Source organism: Oncorhynchus tshawytscha, linkage group LG28 (assembly GCF_018296145.1).
Source record: "Oncorhynchus tshawytscha isolate Ot180627B linkage group LG28, Otsh_v2.0, whole genome shotgun sequence".
NCBI lineage: Eukaryota > Metazoa > Chordata > Actinopteri > Salmoniformes > Salmonidae > Oncorhynchus > Oncorhynchus tshawytscha.
This window is the reverse complement of record NC_056456.1, coordinates 9,882,591-9,908,912: the sequence shown is the minus strand read 5'-3', so window position 1 is coordinate 9,908,912 and position 26,322 is coordinate 9,882,591. Positions and strand designations below refer to the sequence as shown.

Genomic DNA, 26,322 nt, shown 5'->3' with positions numbered 1-26,322 from the left:
TGTAAGTGGCCCCCCGTTTCCTGTAGTCCACGATCAGGTTGAGGTCGTTGTCCCGGCACCACACTGCCAGGTAATGGACCTCCTCACTGTAGCCTCTCATTGTCACCGGTGATCAGGCCTACCACCGTCGTGTCGTCAGCAAACTTGATGATGTTGTTGGAATCGTACTAGGCCACGCAGTCGTGGGTGAACAGGGAGTACAGGAGGGGACTAAGCATACACCCCTGTGTGGCTCCCGTGTTGAGGGTCAGCATGGCGGAGGTGATTTTAGGCTTCATGGTTATTTGGGGAGATCTGTTTTGCAGACAAAAAATGTTGCACATCTCATCAGTCCAATAATTGCAGTAGACTTTAGCTCGCTTCACTACAAATATGTATAAAATTATATTACAGCATACAACAGCCCGAGCGGTGTCCTATGTAGGGCTAAAGCAGAGAGCAGATACAAAGGTGATCAACAAATGACATGTCTAATGCATCATGTTTCCAGGCGTTTTGCGTTCTCCGGGTGAAGACTGACAAGTGGAATCGTTTCATTGGGGCGGAGGAGAACCAGAGGATTCTACTGGATTTCCTGGACCATGTCTGGAGTGACCGACTACTGCTCTTCACTGGTCCTGGGGGGACACTACACGCTGGAGACGCACAGGTGAGCGACACACACACACACACGCACACACACACAGCTACACATTGCACTGCTGATATGTAAATGCTACCATACAGCCGTTACACCTTAGCTTCTGGAAAGCCCCGGCAGCCATTTTTCAACTAATCTTTTCTTTGGCAATACATTGACATTTTAGTAATTAAGCAGATGCTCTTATTCAGAGCGACAACACTTTCTTCATTCTTGATTCAGAAGAAACTTGTCTCTTATAAACTTCTGTCCAGTTACAGGTGGAAGTAGAGAACATTCCGAAAAAATATTCAATCCACTTTTTGATCGAGAAAGACATCTCGCTTGCGTGTGTGGATATCTTTGATCTATTTTTTATTTTGCATGTGTCCACGGCAGCAACTAGTTCCTGCAAAGATGTTGGGAAATGCAACATGTTGGCGAGGGAACTCCTCACTTGGTGGGAGAAGTGGATTTAATATCTTTTTGAATATGACCGCATTTTTTGGAGTACCACCTGCAACTGAACAGGTTCGTAAAAAAGACAAGTTTCTTCCGAATCGTGGTGGTTAGTGTTTAGAGTGTTGGACTAGTAACTGAAAGGTTGCAAGTTCGAATCCCCGAGCTGACAAGGTACAAATCTGTCGTTCTGTCCCTGAACAGGCAGTTAACCCACTGTTCCTAGGCCGTCATTGAAAATAAGAATTTGTTCTTAACTGACTTGCCTAGTAAAAACAAAGTCTCTTTTTTCCTACATGAATTGTATAAATGTTCTGATGAATGATTTTAGGCTATAGATGGGGTTATTGCAGTTGCTTTCACAATTAAGTAACGGAATCTAACAACCCAGCTAGCACATTTGGTTCCTTGGAAGTTGTGGGAATGTATGTTTTTGGTTGTGGGAACGAAGCCATACGTTTCCTGACTGGTAAAACTGAAGGTTTTTTAAACGTTCTGAGAACAAAAGTGAAAATGTAGCCTTTTCTGGGAAAGTTTATTTTTAGGTTACAGGGATGTTCTGAGAGCGTTGTACTCTGGTTCCTAGGAGGTTTTATTAACGAAAATTGTAGGATATTTGGAGATTTTTGAATAACTTCCTTAACTTTCAATAACACTGCTAGCTTATTTTAGGTTAAAAAAAAATGACTCCAAGCACACATGGAAATTCATATCCTTAGGCATTAATCATGCAAACACATTTATCGTGACACAGCATCAGTGGGTTCTAAACCTATAATGTTCTGTTCTTTAGTCATGTCCAGTGCACCATTAGTTCTGAGCTAGTGTGCCATATTTTTTTTACTCATGCAAAGCTGTTCATTTTAGTCTATTCAAACAGACCCCATTTCAAAGGAAACAAGCACTCATTAAGTTCAGGTGTGACCAAATACTGGGCGCTGCCTACACACCTGAACACACTGAACAAGAAAGAGGACGTTTTGTTGATTCTGAGAACGGAATGTACATGTTTTTAAATAACATTTTTAGAATGTTCACGGAAGGTTACAAAAGTTTTCGTGTGGTTTTAAGGGAAAATAATTTCCTAACATTCTTGGAACAATTGAGAACATTACTTTAAATAGAACAATGAGGAAAACCTGTTGGAAACCTTATGCTGAAGTTCTAAAATTCCTACAGAAAAACGTTCTTAATGTTCTCTGAACTACAGTATTTGAGAATATTCCCAATGTCAAACCAGTGGAGAACGTTCCTAGAACATTACCAAAATGTCAATGGATTGTAACCGTTTGAACTTTTAGGAGACATTCTGTTAAAGTAATGAAATACAAAGAAAAGAATGTTATATATTTTTTGGGCCAAGATCCTTAAATATGCTCAGAATGTTCCAAAGCCAAGCCACTATCCTGCACCATTCCTTGAAAGTTGTGGGAAGGTTGTATGCAAAATAACCACAGGACAACCACGCTGTAACCAAGCTCTTACATTTTTCTTTTTTAAATAAAAAAGCAAATGGTTCTCAGAACGTTGTGTCGTAGCTGGGAAGTACCTTGTTGAAATAAGGTTTGACTTATTTCTAGTGCTTTCAATATAAATAGAAAGCATTTCCACTATGTTTACATCTTTAAAGACGTCAGCCCCCTGGAAGACCAAGCTGATGTGCGTGCTGAAGAAGGGGGTCCTGAGGATCACCGTGCAGGGCTTCAGGACTCAGATGTGGCTGGGGGAGGTCTCTGGACACCCCATGGAGCACATGCCGCTCCTCATCTCCGAGGTAAGTAAAAGGGGAGAGGTGTTTGTTTGGGGTTGGGGTTGGGGTTGGGGAGGGGGAGGGTATGTGTGGATGTGCTGATACCCGTTCTTTATATCTAACTCTGAATTACCATGGGGGTAAGGTTCTGGTGTCAGTGTTATCTAACTCTCTGAACCACGGCGGTTGGCCTCGGGTGGTGTCTGAGGACATACACAGACACCTGGAGCAGCTGAGGAGCAAAGTGGTCACTCTGAGAGGCAGGGCAGAGGGACGCACCCTGCTGCCCCTACCACTGTGTGTGGAGAGATCTCAGCCGCAGGACATATTGCTCAGGTCAGTTGTGTGTGGGAATGTGGGGTGGAGCTGTGTGTGTGTGTGTGTGTGTGTGTGTGTGTTAGTGTGTGTGTGTGTGTGTGTGTGTGTGTGTGTGTGTGTGTGTGTGTGTGTGTGTGTGTGTGTGTGTGTGTGTGTGTGTGTGTGTGTGTGTGTGTGTGTGTGTGTGTGTGTGAGAGTGTGTGACTTCTCTCTCTCTCTCCCCCTAGCTCTAATGGCTGGCCGATAGACCGGGCTCTGCTGTACTCCATAGAGACCCTGGTAATCCAGTGGTCCGGTCAGGTCTGGACCGTCCTGAAGAGGGATTCCAGCATGGTGCTGCAGCAGGGAGACCACCCGGGCCCCAGCGCGGAGCTCCACTTCTGGGCCTGTCAGAGAGGCAACCTGCTAGGCGTCCATTCACAGGTAGGCTGGAGTAGAGTCAGGTCAGTGTGTATGCTTGCGTTTGCTCAGAGTAAAAAATAAATAATAATAATCTATGTTCCGTGTTCTCTCAGATCATGAACCCTAAGGTGGAACAGATCATGGAGATTCTGAGGAGGATCAAGAGCAGTTACTACGCCTCCTTCCACGACATCTGCCTCAAAGTCAACCAGGGTAGTGCGAGAGGCCTTGTTCCCATCACAAGCACCATCCTTCAAGTATCTCCTTTCCCTTAATCATCACCGACCCCAATGTTTCTCTCCCACAGCGGTTTTAGAGGCTGAGGATATAGACCTCTACCTGAGACCACTGAGGAGACTGATCAGTTGTCTGGAGGAGGGGAGTTTCAACAAGCTAGAAATGCTGTTACCTCCTCTCTTCCACACGCTGTGTCTCATCTGGAGCCGCTCCCAATACTACTGCCGCCCTCCACGCATGGTGCTCCTACTGCAGGAGTTCTGCAATTTACTCATTGAGAAGGTGGGTGTGTGGTGTCTGCGCGTGCGTGTGTGTGTGTGCGCGCGTGTTGTGTGTGTTACGTATAACGCCTCTCTGTTCGTGTCTCCAGGCGTTTGCGTATCTGATCCCAGAGGAGCTGTTTAAGATGGAACTGGAAGAAGGAGTGGAGAGGGTGCAGGTGACCATCAGTGTCCTGCGGAGCTTCAAGCGCCTGTTCCACACACACCGCCAGCGCATCCCTCAGTACTACCGCAGCGGGGAGACTGTCAAACAATGGGACTTCCCTTCCACACTGGTCTTCCACAGGGCTGACCACATACTGGACCGGCTGCTCATGATCGAGGTGTGTGTCTGGCACGAGTTTGCGTGTGGCTCCGGGCACAGGTAGTGTACTATATAGGGATCCATCCATCCATCTATGCTTTAATGCATCTATCTACCAGGAGCTGTTTGCGTCTGCGCTGGTCTTCCTGAAGCTGGAGAAGGTTGAGCTGGGAGGGTCGAGGGGGAAGATCCTCAGTGAGATGGTGTTCAGTATGAACGAGGAGTTCCACGACAGCTGGAGAACTCTGAGGGAGAGCAAACACGACCCGCTGGACTACACTAAAGAGGTGAAGCTGGTGGCACCTCTGTTCGAACTTTTACAAATGCTTTATTTGACCATTGTCAAATTGCCACTAACATGACGTTTGTTTGCTGGTGTGTTTAGGACTTCCTAGTGGACTACAGGCGTTTCATGGAGCAGAACAGAGACTTTGACCAGAGGCTGGGGACCGTTCTCAACCTGGCCTTCCAACACTCCAAAGGCCTGGAGTCTGCATTCAAGGTGAGACACACCTGAAAATAACCCTACCCTCTGACCCTTTACCCTAACCATAGCCCTGAATCTTTACCCTAACCATAGCCTTGACCCTTTACCCTAACCATAGCCCTAAATCTTTACCCTAACCATAGCCATGAATCTTTACCCTAACCATAGCCTTGACCCTTTACCCTAACCATAGCCCTGACCCTTTACCCTAACCGTAGCCCTGAATCTTTACCCTAATCCTAACCATAGCCCTGAATCTTTACCCTAATCCTAACCATAGCCCTGAATCTTTACCCTAACCATAGCCCTGAATCTTTACCCTAACCCTAACCATAGCCCTGAATCTTTACCCTAAACATAGACCCACCTGACTCTAACCATAGCCCTGACCCTTTACCCTAAACATAGACACCCCTGACCCTAACCATAGCCCTGAATTTTTACCCTAAACATAGCCCATCAAACCCTAACCATAGCTCTGACCCTGTACCCTAAACATAGCCCCTCAAACCCTAACCATAGCTCTGACCCTGTACCCTAAACATAGCCCCTCAAACCCTAACCATAGCCCTGACCCTTTACCCTAAACATAGGCCCTCAAACCCTAACCATATCCCTGACCCGTTACCCTAAATATAGCCCCTCAAACCCTAACCCTAACCATAGCCCTAACCCTTTACCCTAATCATAGCCCTGACCCTTTACCCTTAACATAGCCCATCAAACCTGAACCATAGCCCTGACTCAGTGGTTTCTGTTTGTTTGTGTGATTGTAAGAGCATAGTTTTCTACTCTCTGTGCCTATGCTCCTCCAGCTCCTCCAGATCTTTGGCACCCTCTTAGAGAGACCCAGGATCAACCAGCTGTTCTCCCCAAACTACAGCACCCTGCTGGGCATGTTCAACACTGAGCTAGACCACTGCCAGATCATACTGGACCAGCAGAGAGAGCGGGTGAGAGACCAGGGAGGGAGGGAGAGTGATGGAGGGAGAGGGGAGGAGGGAGGGAGGGAGGGAGGGTGATGGAGGGGGGGGGAGAGGAGAGAGGGGGGAGGGAGGGAGGGAGGGAGGGAGGGAGGGAGGGAGGGGGGAGGGAGGGAGGGAGAGGAGGAGAGATGGGGGAGGGAGGGAGGGAGGGAGGGAGGGAGGGAGGGAGGGAGGGAGATGGAGGGAGGGAGGGAGGGAGGGAGGGAGGGAGGGAGAGTGATGGAGAGGGGGGGAGAGAGGAGGGAGAGGGAGGGAGGGAGAGAATGAGAGGGAGTGAAAGGTTTTGAGAGTTTGCGGGTCTCTTCAGTCACACAGAGGTTTATTGTGGTTGTGTTCCAGTTGCGGTCGGGCTGTGTGGTCCTGAGTAAGAACATGCCACCGGTCGCTGGCAACCTGAAGTGGTCGCAGGAGCTACGAGACCGCATCCTGACTAACCGCAGCAACCTCAACCATCTCATGCGCATGTAGGTCATATACACACACACACACACACTCGTTCTCTCTCTCATCCCGCCTCCCCCTCTGTCTTTGTGTCCCAGGCCACTAGGTTCTGCTGAGGCGGAGCAGGTTCTCCAGAAGTGTGAGAGGGTTCTAGAGGTTCTAGACCAGCACGATGAGGAGCTGTTCTCCGTGTGGACGGAGGGGTTGGAGGAACTGTGCAACACACACCTCCAGGAACCACTACTCACCTTGGATCAAGAGACAGGGCTGTTCCAGGTCAACTTCAGCCCTGCAGTAAGGTTCCCTAACCCCCTGACCCTTACCCTGTGGTAGGACCTCTAGACCCTAACCCCTGACCCTAACTCCCAACCATGAACCCTAATTGTAACCTCGAGCTGTAAACCTCTATCCCTTGATCACTAACCTCCATCTATAATCATAATCATAACCCTAACCTTAACCACATTTCTCAACTCCCAAGCCCAAGTACTACTGCTGCCAGAGTAATGCTCTAGTCCAGGGGTAGACAACCATAGGCAACTGTAGGCCACCGATTTTTGTCAGAGCAGATGTTCGGATGGCCGGAACATAATTATAATAAATTGTACACTGCAAATTGACCGTGACTAAGCCTAAAAAAATATTTTATTTGAAAATAACAATAATTTCATACCTTGAATTACATTGAGAGGTGATCACTTCACTTTTTTAAATTTGTGGGAATACTTGGGAACAGATTTCTTAAATTGGACACATTTTTAGCTGAATTCCTGTTGATTTTACAGTCTGTTTCGAGTGAACCTGACTCCTTCTCTTCTAGCTGACCTCAGTGCTGAGGGAGGTGAAGTATCTGAGCATGTTGAAGAACCACAGCATCCCTAAAGCTGCTCTACACCTCTACTCCAAACGAGAGACACTCTATATGGTGGGTCTGTCTCCTAAACACGCACGCACACATGCACACACACACACACACACACACACACACACACACACACACACGCTGTGTTGTGTTAGCGTATTGTGATGTTGTACTGTATGTGTTTATTGCAGTACACCCAGACCTTGGCCCTGATAACCCAGTGGTACAATCGGCTGCACAGCACCATCCTGGCTGTGGAGCTGGGATTGGTTAAGGAGGAGATGGGCGTGACCAGACGGCAGCTGAAGCCCGCTCTCCTAGAACTGACATGGAGTAGGGATGACCTGTTGGACTACATCCAGACCACACGAGACCTGGTGCAGGTAACACACACAAACAAACACACACACACACACACACACACACACACCCATCTCTCTCTCTCCTCCCGCTCTCCTCTCCTCACTATCCAGGATGCGTCCAGCAGGGTCCAGTCTAGTAAGGATAACGTTGAGGGCTTCCAATCTCTATTTCTCCTCTTCATCCCTCTATCACTCCTCCCTTCATCCATCTATCCTTCCCTTTTTCATCCATTTCTCCCTTTCCTCCCTTCGTCCCTCTCTCCTCCCTTCATCCCTCTCTCCTCACCTCCCTTCCATATAGGATGTGTCCAGTAGAGTCCAGTCCAGTAAGGCTAATGTTGAGGCCATTCAGGCTCTGATGGGGAAGTTCAGTCACCAGGCCTTCATCACCAGGAAGACCAGGGGTTCTACCCTCCTCATCCTCACTGACATGGAGGAGAGCATCAGCAAACAGTACACACTCATCACCAACACAGGGGAGCAGATACACACACTGCTAAAGGTATACACTCACCGAAGATACACACACACTGTACACATGCATAATCATATAGAGACACAGACAAGTACACAAGAACACAACATCGCATGACATCCCTCTATCTCCCCCTCCTCCCTCTATCTCTCTCTCTCTCTCTCTCTCTCTCTCTCTCTCTCTCTCTCTCTCTCTCTCTCTCTCTCAGGAGAACCTTGCTCTGTTAGGAGTGTCAGCCCCAGACTGTGCCGAGTGGAGGTCCTACACTGACTATGTTGACCGCATGGTTTTAGCAGGGTTCTCCAGTGCGGTACGCTGTTCCCTACAATACCTGATTGAGAACACTGACCCCGCCCTTCGCATCGCACCGCTCTTCGAGGTCCAGCTGGTCCTCGACGCCAACGAGATGACCTTTGAACCCTCGCTGGACATCAGTCACCAGGGAAACTTCTATGACATCATCGACAAGATGGTGGGCGATATCACTAAGATGGCATCGTTCATACCTCGCGTGGCCAAGCATAAACAGATGGACAACTATCAGGTAGAATAGATCACACACACACACACACACACACAATATCCAAATAATTTGATTAGCCTTTGAACCTTTCTCTTTTGGCCTTTGACCTCTCCCTCCAGTCTGACATAGACAGGATGGCCGACCTGTCAGAGCTGGGCCAGGTCATCAGAGGCCGTGCCCGGTCGACCATTTCTAAGGTCAGAGAGTACCAGGTGTCATTTTCCAGCTACCGCTACCTCTGGACAGATGACAGGTGAGTGTGTGAATAAATGTTGTGATCAAATGTGTGTCCTTCACAATGAAGCTTATTGTGGATCCTAATAAAGTATTTGGAATGTGTGCAGGTCAGAGTTCATGAGACAGTTCCTGCTGTATGGTCATGTCCTGAGCACAGAGGAGGCTGAGCTCTACGCAGACTATGAACTGGCCAAGAACCCACCCACACTGGACAACTTTAAAGAACAGGTAAGAGGCAGCCCCAGAGAGCTACACTACTTTTAAGAGTTCCTCTTAATTAGCAGTAGGGGAGAGTGGGATAAGCCATTCTTTTACATTCAGCATCACTCCATCAAGGGAAATGTAGTATTCTTTTTATCAAAGACATCTACATATATTTCAGGATGTTGTGTATCCTTGGAAATAATCAGAATTCATGTAAACATGACAGTTTTGAAAACATAGCTTGTCCAAAAAAAACGTACATAGGTTATAGGGTAAGTTGAGGCGAGAGACAGGGTAAGTTGAGGCGAGGGACAGGGTAAGTTGAGGCGAGGGACAGGGTAAGTTGAGGCGAGGGACAGGGGTAAGTTGAGGCGAGGGAGGTTAAGTTGAGGGCGAGGGACAGGGTAAGTTGAGGCGAGGGGACAGGGTAAGTTGAGGCGAGGGACAGGGTAAGTTGAGGCGAGGGGGACAGGGACAAGTTGAGGCGAGGGACAGGCTAAGTTGAGGCGAGGGACAGGCTAAGTTGAGGCGAGGGACAGGCTAAGTTGAGGCGAGGGACAGGGTAAGTTGAGGCGAGGGACAGGGTAAGTTGAGGCGAGGGACAGGGTAAGTTGAGGCGAGGGACAGGGTAAGTTGAGGCGAGGGACAGGTTAAGTTGAGGCGAGGACGAGGGACAGGTAAGTTGAGGCGAGGGACAGGGTAAGTTGAGGCGAGGGACAGGGTAAGTTGAGGCGAGGCGGGACAGGCTAAGTTGAGGCGAGGGACAGGCTAGGCGGGGTTGAGGCGAGGCGGGACAGGCTAAGTTGAGGCGGGGGACAGGGTAAGTTGAGGCGAGGCGGGACAGGGTGAGGCGGGGGACAGGGTTGAGGCGACAGGGACAGGGACAGGGTAAGTTGAGGCAGGAGGGACAGGGGTAAGTTGAGGCGGGGGACAGGGTAAGTTGAGGCGGGGGACAGGTACAGGCTAAGTTGAGGCGAGGTACAGGCTAAGTTGAGGCGAGGGGACAGGGTAAGTTGAGGCGAGGGACAGGGTTGAGGCGAGGGAGGGTACAGGCTAAGTTGAGGTGATTGACAGGGTAAGTTGAGGCGGGACAGGACAGGGTAAGTTGAGGCGGGGACAGGGGTTGAGGCGAGGGACAGGGTAAGTTGAGGAGGGACAGGGTAAGTTGAGGCGAGGGACAGGGTAAGTTGAGGCGAGGGACAGGGGGACAGGGTAAGTTGAGGCGGGGGACAGGGGAAGTTGAGGCGAGGGACAGGCTGAGGCGAGGGAAGTTGAGGCGAGGGACAGGTTGAGGCGAGGGTAAGTTGAGGCGGGGGACAGGGTAAGTTGAGGCGGGGGGGACAGGCTAAGTTGAGGCGAGGGACAGGGTAAGTTGAGGCGAGGGTAGGTTGAGGCGAGGGACAGGCTAAGTTGAGGCGAGGTACAGGTTAAGGGTTTGAGGCGAGGGAGGCTAAGTTGAGGGGACAGGGTAAGTTGAGGCGAGGGACAGGGTAAGTTGAGGGGGACAGGGGTGAGGCGAGGGACAGGGTTGAGGCGAGGGACAGGGTAAGTTGAGGCGAGGGACAGGGTAAGTAGAGGCGAGGGACAGGCTGAGGCGAGGGACAGGGTAAGTTGAGGCGAGGGACAGGCTAAGTTGAGGCGAGAGACAGGGCTAGGCGGGGGTTGAGGCGGGGACAGGGTAAGTTGAGGCGAGGGACAGGGTAAGTTGAGGCGGGGGACAGGGTAAGTTGAGGCGGGGACAGGGTAAGTTGAGACAGGGTAAGTTGAGGCGAGGCGAGGCGGTGAGGCGAGGACAGGGTAAGTTGAGGCGAGGGACAGGGTAAGTTGAGGCGAGGGACAGGGTAAGTTGAGGCGAGGGACAGGCTAAGTTGAGGGGGGGGACAGGCTAAGTTGAGGCGAGGGACAGGGTAAGTTGAGGCGAGGGACAGGGTAAGTTGAGGCGAGGGACAGGGTAAGTTGAGGCGAGGGACAGGGTAAGTTGAGGCGGGGGACAGGCTAAGTTGAGGCGAGGGGGACAGGGTGGGTTGAGGCGAGGGACAGGGGTAAGTTGAGGCGAGGGGACAGGGTAAGTTGAGGCGAGGGACAGGCTAAGAGGGACAGGGAGCTGAGGCGGGGGACAGGCTAAGTTGAGGCGAGGACAGGCGAGGGACAGTTGAGGCGAGGGACAGGGACAGGCTAAGTTGAGGCGAGGGACAGGGTAAGTTGAGGCGAGGGACAGGGTAAGTTGAGGCGAGGGACAGGGTAAGTTGAGCCACCTACACATTTCTATACTGAATGAAATATTACCACTACCTTTTTAAAACCGTTACGAGGTTTCCATCCAACCTTTTTACGCGAGTAAAGTACATGTTAGATAAAAAATGTCATGACCAGCATGATGGGAAACAGCTCAACTTTTCCAATCTTGACCAAACAAAAATATTCTAGACAAGGCGGGATCTTTTTGTTCCAGTAAAATGTATTTTGCAAGAAAAGCCAGAGGAAACGCTTTAATGTGCAAATATTACCGAAGTGAACTTGGACATGAGGATATGTTGTGTGGTTCTTCTGCTCGGGAAAGCATACAGTTCATTAGCCTACAGATGAAATAAGTTATGGTGAACTTCAGAGGTTGGTGAATGTGCACGGTGATGAGCTTGATGTTCCTTTCCGATAAATGTTTAGGATCTTCGCTCATGACGTGATGATCGATGCTTGGCTGCCATTTGACAAATAAAAATAATCTTGCTCTTTTGTCCATAATGTTCTCATAATTTAGGCTATACCCGCCCTGTATCTGCAAGCTGTTGGCTAGAGTGCACGTGGGAATTTAACCGTAAAAGGGATTGTTATGTGTATTACGTCATCACACGCATCCACAAGTCAATTTGATGGAAACATCTCTGGTGGGAAAATACATATAGTTTTTATGCAGATTTTTGAATATTCCCATGAAAATCTGTCGCCAATTGGATGGAAACCTAGTTTGTCTATCTTTATTTCCCAAAAACAATTTTTGGTCTTTTAATCATTTTAAGCATATTTTAACACGGGCTTAACATCTATTCAAACACTGTACTTTTTAAAAACACTTTTAACATAGGCCAGGGCCTGTTGTTACCTCACATACCAGCAATAATGCCTTTCATTACGCTTGGGAAGAAAATCCTTCAATTTGTTCAACTTGGCATTTACTCAACCATTGGCTCAACCTTTGGCTGAATTTAGCCCGTGACCATTGGTTCAGCTCACCCCGAGTCAAACACCTTGGCTATATTAGCCCACAGCTACAATGATGCACTTTCATGCTAGGTTTAGGACCTCATATTGAAGCTTATAGAGACCCCAACTGAGGTATATAACAATAGAACAATCTTACAATTATCTACTTTGGTTTAGATACTAGCATCAAGAAACCTCTAACACAATAAATTAATGTTTTTTTTTTTAAATGTTAACCTAACTTACTTACCACTTCCCTTACAGACTCCATGAAATTATGACCTCTTCCTAAATATTTGGTAATATGATTAATTTTGTGTATGGTTTCCTAGAAACAAGGGTGGATCAACTTATCCCACTATCCCCATACTCTACTTTCTTCTAGATCCATACATGTAATGTCTTTTTGAGTCTCTGTATGTGCGGGTCAGTAAGCTGGAGGACAGGAGAGTGCTCTGTGTTCTAGATCAATCAGTGGGTGTGGTTCTATGTTCTAGATCAGTATGTTTGAGTCTCTGTACGTGCGAGTCAGTAAGCTGGAGGACAGTAGAGTGCTCTGTGTTCTAGATCAGCCTGTTTGAGTCTCTGTTTGGTTCTGTTCTACAGTGCATTAAGAATTCAGACCCCTTGACTTTTTCCACATTTTGTTACTTTACAGCCTTATTCTAAAATATATATTTTTTAATGATATCAACAATCTACACACAATACCCCATAATGAAAAAGCTAAAACAGAGTTTAAGACATTTTTACAAATGTATAATTTTAAAAATTTTTTAAACATATTTTCATAAGTATTCAGACCCTTTGCTATGAGACTTGAAATTGACCTCAGGTGCACCCTGTTTACATCTACAAGTTGATTGGAGTTAGCCAAAAAGCACCTAAAGGACTCTCAGACCATGAGAAACAAGATTCTCTGGTCTGATGAGACCAAGATTGAACTCTTTGGCCTGAATGCCAAGCATCACGCCTGGAGGAAACCTGGCACCATACCTACGGTGAAGCATGGTGGTGGCAGTATCATGCTGTGGGGTTGTTTTTCGGGGACTGGGAGACTAGTCAGGATCGAGGGAAAGATGAACTGAGCAAAGTACAGAGAGATCCTTGATGAAAACCTGCCCCAGAGCGCATAGGACCTCAGACTGGGGCGAATGTCCCCCTTCCAACAGGACAACAACCTTAAGCACACAGCCAAGGTACAAGTCTCTGAATGTCCTTGAGTGGCCCAGCCAGAGCCCGGACTTGAACCCAATCAAACATCTCTGGAGAGACCTGAAAATAACTCCCCATCCAACCTGACAGAGCTTGAGAGGATCTGCAGAGAAGAATGCGAGAAACTCCCCAAATACAGGTGTGCCAAGCTTGTAGCGTCATACCCAAGAAGACTCAAGGCTGTAATAGCTGCCAAAGGTGTTTCAACAAAGTACTGAGTAAACGGTCTGAATACTTATGTAAATGTAATATTTCCGTTTTTATTACATTTGATAAATTTGCAAAAATGTCTAAATAACTGTTTTTGCTTTGCCATTGTGGGGTATTGTTTGTAGATTGATGAGGGGGGGAAAAAACAATTTTATCAATTTTATACGTTACGTAACAAAATGTGGAAAAAGTCAAGGTGGTCTGAATACTTTCCGAAAGCACTGTAGATCAGCCTGTTTGAATCTTGTTTGATTCTGTGTTTTAGATCAGCCTGTGAAGGATTCCTCACCAAATCCAGACTGAAATGACCATGATTTGGGGGATTTTCATGAAATGTAATCCATGGAAGAGTCCTTTGGAGGAAGGATTGTTGACATATGTATATTTGACATTTGTATCTAAAAGCAGAATTGAGAAATAATTTACATTTTGGCCTTACCCAGCGCTCCTTTAATAAGACTCCATGGTGTTTCATCTGTAGGAGCTATATATCACCAGCAGTGAATGTGAAAATGGATTCAAAATAGTTGCCCTCTGCTGGTGATTTGTGGTTCTGACTAGCGGGATTACAGCTACGACCAGGGATTACAGCTACGATAGGTTACAGTTAGGAAAAGGGTTAGGGTTTGCTAAAATACTCTCCTAACCTGTTACGAAAAGTAACTTCCAGTTGTAGCTGTGCTCCCTCTAGTCACAACCGTGATTTGCAGGATGTGGAATGATACAAGTAAAAAGAGGGCAGTGATTGGTTACATGATCTACTATGCCAATTTCTGTATAAAATGGGCCATAACTTTAAAACTAGCAGAGATCCCACTCTGGGACTTTGATTTACCCGTAGAGTGTATGTTAAATAATATATTGAATTTTTAAAAAAAATATGTAGATATTTTCACATATTCATGTTTAAAAAAAAAAATGAAATCAAAAAGCATCAAAGCCTCATATGATACCAATGTTTTGCTTTGTAGAATCTACAGATGAAACATCATGGAGTCTTAAAGGAGGCCTGGGTAAAGCCAAAATGTCAGAAATATGCCCACTTTGATGAATTATTTCTCAATTATGCTTTTTGATACATATGTCAATAATCCTTGTGCCAATTCTATGGATAACATTTCATGAAAATAACATTTCCCCCAAATCATAGTATTTTTTTGTCTGGTTTTTTTGAGGAATCACTGTTTGAGTCTGTTTGGTACTTTCTGTTCTAGATCAGCCTGTTTGAGTCTCTATACGTGCGGGTCAGTAAGCTGGAGGACAGGAGAGTGTTCTGTGGCTGGCTGCAGCTGGACATCAAGCCCTTCAAACTGGCCCTGATGAACATCATCAAGAGGTGGAGCTGGATGTTCAAAGAGCACCTACTCAACCATGTCAATCAGAGGTGACACACACACACACGCGCGCACACACACACACACACACACACACACACACACACACACACACACACACACACACACACACACACACAGAGAGATGTGATGTGCACTCAATTAAACACACACACATAAATCTAAACAGACACACAAACATCTATCTATTTACTGTGTCTCCCTCTTCTAATACACTGCATATCCCCTTTTCAACGTTCTCTCTCCATCTCTCTCTCCCCCAGTGTGAGCGACCTGGCGTTGTTTGTCCAGAACACATCTTGTGGTCTGTCCAATAAGGTCTCAGACGGGGACTACGCTGGTCTGGTGGACATTATGGGTCATCTGATGGCCATACGGGACAGACAGATCAGTGCTGATCAACACTTCAAACCACTCAAGTCCACCACTGATCTACTCAAGACCTATGGACAGCAGCTACCTGGAAGTGTCTATACACAGCTGGAGGTAGACTACACACACACACACACACACACACACACACACACACGCAAATGGAGGTACACACATCCCACCCAATGATCATCCTATGATGCCTATGATACCTTATCATGCCTTATAACCTGTGTAGGAGCTGCCTGAGAAGTGGAAGAGTCTGAAAAAGGTTGCATTTACAGTGAAACACGAGGTGGCCCCACTGCAGTCCAACGAGGTCTCCGTCATACGTAGGAAGTGTGTCCGCTTTGAGGTGAGGCGCGCGCGTGTGTGTGGGTGTCTAGTGTGAGGTTGTGTGTGTGTGATGGGTGTAGTGTATCAGACACACACGATACCATCACGGAGGACCCTTGCAGAGAGCTTAGCATAATGCTGTGCAAACTGATCCGTCTGCTTTTCTGAATTATAGATGTTAGATAAACCTACCCGACTCTCACCCGACCTGACCACCACTTATATGCATCTAGCTAAATGTACTGCACATTGTAGCCTAGTCTAGCTAAACTGTATGTTTGAAGAATTCTATGTACGTATATCATCTTACAGATCAAGCAGCATGAGTTCAGAGAGCAGTTTCGCTCGGAGGTCATCTTCAGAATAGACGTGGAGGAGCCTTATAAGCTGATTGACAAGGTTACCATCTCATATTCACGTAGTAGGAGGCTGAAAGAGGCAGGGGTTGAGGGGATTATGGGAGATGTAGTTTATTGAGTGGGGAAAAGGCAGCCATTTCTTTACTTAGTTTATTAATATGCGAGGGCTGTTTGATATAGCTAGGTATGCACAAGAGTGTTTTTAACAACTGTGTATCTTGGCTTGTGTGTGTAGTCTAACCGCGTTGTAGCAGTGTTGGAGGCAGAGATGCGTAAGCTCCAGGACACAGCTGATCTGTTCGAGGTCAGTTTCCCTGACTACAAGCAGCTCCGCCAGTGTCGCTCTGACATCATCCTGGTCAAAGCCGTCTGGGACATGGTCATCTTCGTCAAGGTAAAAACCTCACTCTGAATTTGGCTGAAGTGAATGAGTTGTTTCTGTCTTTCTCTGATTGTCACTGTATTATATGTGATGTGTAACCCAGACCAGTATAGAGGACTGGACTAAGACCCCGTGGAAAGAGATTAACGTGGAGCAGATGGACATGGAGCTGAGGAGATTTGCTAAGGTGCAACATCCGTCACACATGCACACACACACTTCCATCTGACAGATTTAAGGGAAATATCATGCCTTTATCTGAGTGTATGCTAGCTGATGCTACTATATTTGTTGTGTGTGTGTGTGCCTATAATGCCTGTGTACATTGTATATCATGTGAATGTGTGTGTAGGAGATGAAGACCCTGGATAAGGAGGTGCGTGTGTGGGATGTGTATCTGGGTCTGGAGTCGACGGTGAAGAACCTGCTGACGTCTCTTAGAGCGGTCAATGAGCTGCAGAACCCTGCCGTCAGAGAGAGACACTGGCAACAACTCATGAACACCACAGGGGTACAACATTCTCTTTCTCGTCATATACTTCCCTCTGATTTGTTATCTCTCTCATGTTGTCCATCTCTTACCATCTACAGTCGGGGAGAGGTCAATGGCCACTGGTCAGGAACCTCACCGGGGTACCACACTCTCTCTCTCTCTCACTGACCTTTGACCTCTCACCTCTGACCCCAGGTGCGGTTTGTGATGTGGGAGGGGACCACTCTGGGAGACCTACTGGAGCTGCAGCTCCACAGAGTGGAGGACGAGGTCAAAAACATAGTGGACAAGGCAGTCAAAGAGATGGCCATAGAGAAGGTGCTAGCTGAGATTACTCAGACGTGGAGTGTGATGGCGTTGTCTTATGAGAAGCACCCCAGTATAGAAACTCCACTGCTCAAGTCGGACGAAAACCTGATTGAGACGCTGGAAGACAACCAGGTGACCTACCACACAATCACCCAATTCATAGTCTCCTTTTTAGTTTAGTCCCTCTCTCCGCTCACTCAGTTCCACTCCAGGGAATACTCGTTGAATTCAGCAACAACACAAAGTGCAGTGAATGTCCTATTATTGTAGCCCGTTATCTCCTGAAGGGAAGAAAGTAAAACACTGAAGAGCAAAAACAACGGGAGAAAATTCCATAGATGTACAAGTAGTGAAAGGCCTCAAACTCCTTTGAAACCCCTTACTGTCTAACTACAATACTATTTAATTGGCCTAATTCATATTTTCTTACCCGACCCCTTCTAGGTGCAGCTGCAAAACATCCTGATGAGTAAGTATGTGGAGTACTTCCAGGCGGAGGTGAGTGGCTGGCAGAGGAGGCTAATGGTGGCAGACCTGGTCATCTCCGCCTGGATGTCTGTCCAGAGGACCTGGGCCCACCTCAACAGCATCTTCACCAACAGCCACGACATACGCTCTCAACTAGCCCGCGATGCCGAGCGCTTCCAGGGCATACACTCCGACTTCCAGGTAGACATACTGCATAAAACGCAACACACTAATCCTTGTGAGTCTGTTGACACACACGTGCGTCAATCTAAGTAACGTGATACAAAAATTCCCATCAAAATCCATCGTTTTTTTGGTTGTTGTTGTTGTTGTTGTTGTTGTTGTTGTTGTTGTATGGGCTGCGTCTCAATCCACCGCGTCCTCTTATGTCGGCCTTCCGCATCAGCGGTGGAAGGTGGCCGAGGTACAGCGGTGTTTGTCACACCATGAGACATCCCGAGCATTGTTCTTCTAGCGTCCCGAAAAACGTCTGTAGCGTCCGAGCGGTTTGGCCTATTATGACCACTCTATGGAAAGACGAGACTCGCACGAACACTGTGGTGTTCGCCATTTTGCTATACGACCCCAGAGGTGTCACAGGACTCGTCTGAAGGTAACTTATACAAGCAAATGGAAGTATGGAAGTCGATTTGTCCCCCTCCCCCCCGAAAAAAATCCTGAGCTTTCTTATATCTTCTAGATATAGGACATTTCAAACTCTTTATTTTTTTACTTTTTTTGTGAATGTTTTATTCACTATGGGCTATAGTGTAATAAATGCCAAATTCTATATTTGATCAAATGCATTTTAAATATTTGTTGTAAGGCCTAAAGGAGTCCTAAAATTCAAAATCAAATATCTAAATGATCCATGGTGTGACCATCTTAAAACAATTCCATATGTTAGCTTAGTACACACGCACGCGCGCACACGCATGCACGCACGCACGCACACACACACACACACACAGCAACAACAGACGGTCTCAACTAGCGCACAACACAGAGATGTTCCAGCAGGCATACACTCTGACTTCCAGGTAACACACGCACACTTCTGCAACGCACACACTACCAGAACAAACGTTCCTCAAACACAAATCCACCATTCTGTTGTACAATGGTGACAGTGAATAAGGCTTGTAATGACTTGATTCTGTATGTGATGTGATGAAACAGAACATGATGACAGAGGTTGTCCAGACCCGTAACGTGGTGGAGGTCACCAACCAACCTGGCTTCCTGGAGAAACTAGAGGCTCTGCAGCAAAGGTGTGTGTGTGTGTGTGTGTGTGTGTGTGTGTGTGTGTGTGTGTGTGTGTGTGTGTGTGTGTGTGTGTGTGTGTGTGTGTGTGTGTGTGTGTGTGTGTGTGTGTGTGCGTGCGTGCGTGCGTGAATGCAGTTGGATTTGCATGTGTGTGTGTTTCTGTACTAACTCTACTGTCTCTCCCCCCAGGCTGTCAGTGTGTGAGAAGGCCCTGGCTGAGTATCTGGAAACCAAAAGACTGACGTTCCCTCGGTTCTACTTTGTCTCTGCTACAGACCTTCTGGAGATCGTCTCCAAGGGAACACAGCCCAAACAGGTGAACATCACTCACCTGCTTTTTAAATTGAACATACAGTATACTGCATGAAATACACTAGATGGCCAAAATCATGGGCATTAATATGGAGTTGGTCCCCCCTTTGCTGCTATATCCCCCCTTTGCTGCCTCCACTCTTCTGGGAAGGCTTTCCACTACATGTTGGAACATTGCTGCGGGGACTTGCTTCCATTCAGCCACAAGAGCGTTAGTAAAGTCGGGCACTGATGCTGGGCGATTAGGCCTGGCTCGCATTCTGCGTTCCAATTCATCCCAAAGGTATTGGATGGGGTTGAGGTCAGGGATCTGTTCAGGCCAGTCAATTTCTTCCACACCAATCTTCTACAAATAATTTCTGTATGGACCTTGTTTTGTGCACGAGGGCATTCTCATGGTGAAACAGGAAAGGGCATTCCCAAACTGTTGCCACAAAGTTGGAAGCATAGAATCGCCTCTAATGTCATTGTATGCTGTAGCGTTAAGATTTCCCTTCATTGAAACTAAGAGGCCTAGCCCGGACCATGGAAAACATCCCCAGACCATTATTCCTTTACAATTGGCACTATGCATTGGAGCAGGTAGCGTTCTACTGGCATCCGCCAAACCCAGAGTTGTCCGTCAGACTGCCAGATGAAGCGTTATTCATCACTCCAGAGAACCCGTTTCTACTGCTCCAGAGTCCGAGCGGTTTGGGGAGCTTTACACTACTCCAGCCAACGCTTGGCATTGCACATGGTGATCTTAGGCGTGTGTGCTTCCGCTCAGCCATGGGAACCTATTTCATGAAGCTCACGACTAACTGTTACTGTGCTGGCGTTGCTTCCAGAGGCCGTTTGGAACTAGGTAGTGAGTGTTGTAACCGAGGACAGACGATTCTCACGTGCTATGCTCTTCAGCACTCGGCGGTCCCGTTCTGTGAGCTTGTGTGGCCTATCTCTTCGAGGGCTGAGCTGTTGTTGCTCCTAGACATTTCCACTTCGCAAGAACAGCACTTACAGTTGACTGGGACAGCTCTAGCAGGGCCGAAATTTGACAAACTGACTTGAAACGGGGGTATCCTGTGACGGTGCAACGTTGAACGTCACTGAGCTCTTCAGTACGGGCCATTCTACTGCCAATGTTTCCCTATGGGGATGGCATGGCGGTGTGCTCGATTGTATACACCTGTCAGCAACGGGTGTGGCTGAAATAGCCCAATCCGCTAATTTGAAGGGGTGTCCACACACCTACTTTTTGCCATGTTGTGTACGATGATGATGGTGGTGGTGTGTGTTTTGATGTGTGACCCAGGTTACCAGGCACCTGTTGAAGCTGTTTGATAACGTGGCGGACCTTCGCTTCCAAGACTCAGAGAAAGAGGGAGAGCAGGGAGAAAAGAAAGATGGAGAGGAGGATGAGGGGGAGGCAGTTGCCATAGGAATGTACAGTAGAGAAGGGGAGTATGTACCCTTCGCCGAACCCTGCATCTGCCAAGGACAGGTAGGAACACCTTTGTGTGTGTGTGTGTGTGTGTGTGTGTGTATGTCTGACACGTATATATGTCTGTGTATCTGTAGGCAGAGTGCTGGCTGAGTGAACTTGAGCGGACTATGCGCTCTACTGTCCAGAGGGAGATCCAAGAAGCTGTCGCTGCTTATGAGGACAAACCCAGAGACCAGTGGCTGTTTGACTATCCAGCACAGGTGTGTGTGTGTGTCTTCCCCAAACCCACCACTGCACTCAAAAGCTTTGCTGCCAAACTAAAATGTGTGTTGTCCTCGTCTGCCAAGGTTGGTCTGACTGGCAGCCAGGTGTGGTGGGCAACAGACGTGGGTATCGCCTTTGAGAGGGTGGAGGAGGGCTTTGAGACTGCCCTGAAGGACTACAACAGAAAGCAGGTACACATACACACACACACACACGTCTGTGATATATCGCCCAGTTGATCTAAGTCTCTTATACACAAAATTGTTATTTTGTGGTTATGTGATGGTTATCTGATGGTTGTACGTTGGTAGATCACCCAGCTGAACTCCCTGATCCACATGCTCCTGGGAGACCTGACTCCAGGTGACAGACAGAAGATCATGACCTTGTGCACCATCGACGTGCACGCTCGCGACGTGGTCGCCAAACTCATAGCACAGAAGGTAATTTAACCACTGCCCTCAGATCACAATTCACTTTTATAAAAGGTGAATAAACATAAAAAACCACTGCTCTGAGATCAGACTTACATGCTCTAATCATTTAACGTTTACATTTTAGTCATTTAGCAGACGATTTTATCCAGAGCGACTTAAAGGAGCAATTAGGGTTAAGTGCCTTGCTCAACAGCTCATCACTTAGTCAGCTCTGGGATTTGAACCAGCAACCTTTCGGTTACTGGCCCAACGCTCTAACCGCTAGGCTACCTGCTTCTTTCACAGGACTATGAAAGAGTCGCTCTTAGATGCTGTTTAGGCTGGGTTAATAACAAATTGACTCTTGGGGGTTGGTTTCCTAGGTGACAACGGGACAGGCGTTTGCATGGCTGTCCCAGCTGCGCCATCGTTGGGATGACGTGACGAGACACTGTTACATCAACATCTGTGATGCTCAGTTCCAGTTCTCATATGAGTACCTGGGCAATACCAACAGACTGGTCATCACTCCACTCACTGACAGGTACACACACATGCAGGCATCAACTCTTCATACACATGCTATAACTCTCTCTCTCTCTGTCTCTTCTCTCTCTGTCTCTGTCTCTCTGTCTCTCTCTCTCTCTCTCTCTCTCTCTCTTTCTCTCTCTCTCTCTCTCTCTCTCTCTCTCTCTCTCTCTCTCTCTCTCTCTCTCTCTCTCTCTCTCTGTCTTTCTCTCTCTGTCTCTCTCTCTCTGTGTGTGTCTCTCTCTCTCTCTCTCTGCATGCTGGGAGTGATTGGTGCATGCTGGGAATTGTTTGAGTGAAGGAGTGCGTGTGTTGTGGAGAGTTAGATATTCACAACTTTCTTTCGGTTTGCTATTTCTTGGTGGCATTTTTTTTGTTGATGCATGATTAACGTTATTATTTTTGTTGTGGTAGAATTAAGTATTTTGTTTTCGTATCGAAATTACCCTGATATTGGCGGGGATGGCAGCCCGAATGGGGATGCCGTCCCTGTCACTTCGGCATGGCTTTAGGTGTGTTACTGAAGCTGCTGTCACGGTGGAGGAGTTTCTGGTCGCCGTAGGAGAGAAGGTAGGCTATGAGAATATTGCGTATGCATCCCGGATGAATAAAGCTGTGGTGGTATTTCTTAAAGAAGAGTGTCTAGTTGATCGGATGGTTGAGCATGGTGTACTTCTTAAAGGAATGTTTATTCAAGTTACGCCGCTTTTTTCTCCGTCAACAAGGGTAACGATTTCAAATGTACCACCGTTTATTCCTAATGAGCTTTTGGAGCGCGAGTTATTGCGCTTTGGGAAGTTCGCCAGTTCAATTAAGGTTGTCCCGTTGGGTTGCAAACACCCGGCGTTGAAACAGGTAATGTCATTTCGGCGACAGGTGTTTATGTTTTTGGACTCACCGGAGCAGACTTTAGAGTTATCGTTTAAAATCAAGTATGACAATAGATTGTATATGGCTTATGCTAGTACGGGTAGTCAACGGTGTTTTGAGTGTGGGGATGTTAGTCATAAGCGACATGCTTGCCCGAAAAGGGAGAAGGCAGAGGGAGGGGCACAGGTGGTCATCGTAACACCTGGGCCCACTGATGTAGGGAGAGGTGAGCTGACAGCGGTAGAGCAGCCACAAGCACCTGTTGCTGAGGAACAAGTTATCCGTGTTGAGGGCACGGGGTTGCAACTTGTATTAGAAGGAAATGTTATGCTACAGAAAAGTATTGTTGTAGAAGGTAAGGATGTATCTGAAGAGCCAGTTCCTCAGACTGGTGAGCAGGTGCCCAGTATGAGTGCTGGGGTAAAGGAGGGGGTTCATGTGGAGCTAGGCTCCCAGGGAGTGGAGGAGATGCCCACTACGAGTGCTGGGGTTCATGTAGAGCTAGGCTCTCAGTTAGTGGAGAAGATGCCCACTATGAGTAGTGATGTTCAGGTGGGGCTAGTCTCCCAGATAGTGGAGGAGATGCCTGGTACGAGTGATGAGGTGCAAGTGGAGAGTGTTGAAAGGGATGTGGTAGAGGGGAGTCAGTTGTCTGTGTTCTCAGCTGAGGAGGATCAAGAGAAGGATATGGATGTCTCTTTAGATATGACAGCTGCTGGTGAGGACTCAGTTTATGATCTAGAGGAGGTAAATGAGTTTCTGGATCAGACTTTTGGGAAATCTGTCAAATTGGCAGATTATTTTGATGTTGATAAGTTTGTGAGGTCAGCTGTGATGTTACAGAAGACGGTGGGGTTAGACCAGCTGAGTGAGAAGAAGCGGTTTCGCTTGAGGAAATTTATTACTGCTGTTGCAGCAGCAAAAGGTGGTGGGAAACGTGTTCAGGTTAAGAGAAGAAAAAAAAATAATGACGATGATCATGCTTCATAGGGTGTCTTTTTTCTCATTGGTTTCTCTGTGGTTTCTTCTGCTTTTCTTTTCTCTTTTCTACATGGAGGTACTAAGGGTAGGTTCTCTCAATATGAATGGGGGAAGGGACAGGAATAAGAGGGCTTGGGTATTAGAAGTAATAAAACAGAAAAGGCTTAATGTAGTTTTCCTACAGGAGACACATAGCGATGAGGAAAATGAGGTTGACTGGGGTATGTGGTGGGAGGGGCAGCATGTACTCAGTCATGGTACTAATTTCAGTGCTGGGGTGGCAATATTGTTTTCCTCAGGCTTAGGGGTGACTGTGGTATCTACAACAGAGATTGTCAAGGGTCGGGTTTTATTGGTCAAGGTGGATGTTATGGTTTTTTTTAATTTTTTTTTTAATGTTTATGCTCCTAATGAGGGTACAGAGCGTATTACTGTATTTGATCAACTAAAGGAAACGTTAAGACAGTGTGACCAAGAGGGGTGTATGGTTTTAGGAGGTGACTGGAACTGTACAGTGGATTTTACTGTTGATCGCACCGCTGAAGAACCTCACCTGCGGTCAGCCACTTGCCTGTCTGGCCTATTAACTGAGTTTGAGCTTTCTGATGTGTGGAGAGTAAGGAATGCCAAAGTTAGGCAGTACACATGGCTAAAAATTAATGAAGGTCGTGTCAGTGCAGCACGGTTAGACAGGTTGTATGTATCTGAGCAATACTGTAGTAGGGTTGGAAAGTGTGCCATTACTCCTGTGGGTTTCTCAGATCATCATATGGTTACTGTTGATATTCACTTGTCCTGTCCACGAAGGTCATCACCTTACTGGTATTTTAATGTTAAATTGTTACATGATGTCATGTTTTGTGACAGGTTTTTGTTGTTTTGGGAAAATTGGAGGGGTATAAAAGGGAATTTTGAGTCCTTGAGACAATGGTGGGAGGTTGGGAAGGCCCAAATACGAGTTTTTTGTCAACAGTATACTGCTCTGTCTCAAACTGAATTTAAAGAGACTATCAAGGCCCTTGAACAGGACATCAAATCTATTGAATTGAAGCTGCTCACTCAGAATGACCCTGGACTAGTCATGAACTTACAGGACAAGAGACATGAACTGAGGTCGTTTCTGCATGAAAGAGTGAAGGGTGCCTTGATTAGGTCTCGTTTCGCTTCCCTCAAGGATATGGATGCTCCTAGTGCTTTTTTTTTTAACCTAGGAAAGTCGACATTTCAACGTAAACAGATGGTCTGCCTTCGTCTCCCTAATGGGAAGGTGACCACGAATGATATTGAAATGCATCAACATGCCGTGGATTTCTACTCGTCCCTTTATAAGGCGGAGGATTGTGACTCTATGTGTACTGAACAGTTGTTACATGGTCTTCCTAAATTGGGACCTGAGCAGAGAGTCGCATTGGACGCTGACATTACACTGCAGGAGCTGTCCACAGCAGTTATGCAGCTCTCAACAGGCCGAGCCCCTGGCATCGATGGTTTACCATCTGAGTTTTATAAGCACTTTTGGGGGTCTATTGGGGAGGACTTTTATGAAGTGATGTGTGAATCTTTTCATGAGGGTTCTCTTCCTGTATCCTGTCAACGTGCAGTGCTTTCACTGTTGCCAAAAAAGGGGATTTGGCTCTCATAAAAAATTGGAGACCTGTTGCTTTGCTGTGCGCAGAATATAAAATTGTTTCTAAATGTCTCTCAAACAGGTTGAAAGAGTATCTGGGGTTGTTGATCCACAAGGACCAGTCCTACTGTGTACCTGATCGCTCTATTGTTGACAACTTGTTTCTGATAAGAGATGTTTTAGACATTTGTAAACTGTCTGATGTAAATGTGGGTTTACTTTCGTTGGATCAGGAGAAGGCTTTTGATCGTGTGGACCACCAGTACTTGTTTAAAATAATGAAAGCCTTTGGGTTTGGGGATGTTTTTCTGTCTTGGGTGAATTTACTGTATGCTGGAGCCTCGTGTATGGTGAAGGTGGGTGGTGGTTTAAGTTGCCCCATCCCTGTCGAAAGGGGCATCAGGCAGGGATGCCCAATTTCAGGGCAGTTATAAAGTCTGGCGATTGAACCAATGCTTTGTTTTTTAAGAGCGAAGCTTACTGGTGTGCCAGGTGTAACGAAGGGTCCCACGATAGCACTGTCTGCATATGCAGATGACGTGATAGTTTTTATTACAGGGGGTGAGGATGTTAAGGTTCTCTCAAACGCTTTAAAGGTGTATGAGGGGGCCTCCTCAGCTAAAGTAAATTGGGGAAAGAGTGAAGCTCTGTGGGCAGGTCAGCTTCAGATGGGGTCTACTCCACGGTTACCAGGGGGGCTTCAGTGGGGCAGAGATGGAATGAAGACTTTGGGGTTTTTTCTAGACTCCGATGTCTTTCAAAAAAAGAACTGGGAGGGTGTAGTGGAGAAAGTGTGTGCCAGACTGTCAAGGTGGAAATGGGTGTTGCCCCAGCTGTCTTATAGGGGACGGGTCCTGGTAGCTAATAATCTTGCTGCTTCTACCCTGTGGCACAGACTAATGATTTTACAGCCACCAAAGGGTCTGATACAAGAGCTTCAGAGGACCCTTGTCAATTTCTTCTGGTCTGGGCAACACTGGATTAA

At 47.0% G+C, this 26,322-nt stretch overlaps 1 protein-coding gene across 1 annotated transcript in view; it reads left to right on the top strand.

Annotated features, from left to right (window-relative positions):
* Nucleotides 1-252: 252 nt before the first annotated feature.
* The window catches only part of dnah9l (dynein, axonemal, heavy polypeptide 9 like), an 89,753-nt gene continuing 63,683 nt past the window's right edge, over nt 253-26,322 (top strand). Inside the window, 35 exon segments of the mRNA XM_042308348.1 lie at nt 253-261; nt 491-649; nt 2,709-2,852; nt 2,974-3,164; nt 3,374-3,534; nt 3,618-3,761; nt 3,856-4,067; nt 4,156-4,389; nt 4,490-4,657; nt 4,756-4,872; nt 5,673-5,810; nt 6,183-6,307; nt 6,383-6,578; nt 7,105-7,209; nt 7,338-7,529; nt 7,810-8,010; nt 8,192-8,527; nt 8,626-8,759; nt 8,851-8,971; nt 14,788-14,957; nt 15,192-15,414; nt 15,539-15,655; nt 15,949-16,035; nt 16,231-16,389; nt 16,481-16,564; nt 16,730-16,888; nt 17,066-17,311; nt 17,624-17,848; nt 18,827-18,918; nt 19,103-19,229; nt 20,520-20,708; nt 20,786-20,911; nt 20,999-21,106; nt 21,227-21,358; nt 21,715-21,875. Coding sequence (XP_042164282.1) covers nt 253-261; nt 491-649; nt 2,709-2,852; nt 2,974-3,164; nt 3,374-3,534; nt 3,618-3,761; nt 3,856-4,067; nt 4,156-4,389; nt 4,490-4,657; nt 4,756-4,872; nt 5,673-5,810; nt 6,183-6,307; nt 6,383-6,578; nt 7,105-7,209; nt 7,338-7,529; nt 7,810-8,010; nt 8,192-8,527; nt 8,626-8,759; nt 8,851-8,971; nt 14,788-14,957; nt 15,192-15,414; nt 15,539-15,655; nt 15,949-16,035; nt 16,231-16,389; nt 16,481-16,564; nt 16,730-16,888; nt 17,066-17,311; nt 17,624-17,848; nt 18,827-18,918; nt 19,103-19,229; nt 20,520-20,708; nt 20,786-20,911; nt 20,999-21,106; nt 21,227-21,358; nt 21,715-21,875 — 5,492 coding nt within the window.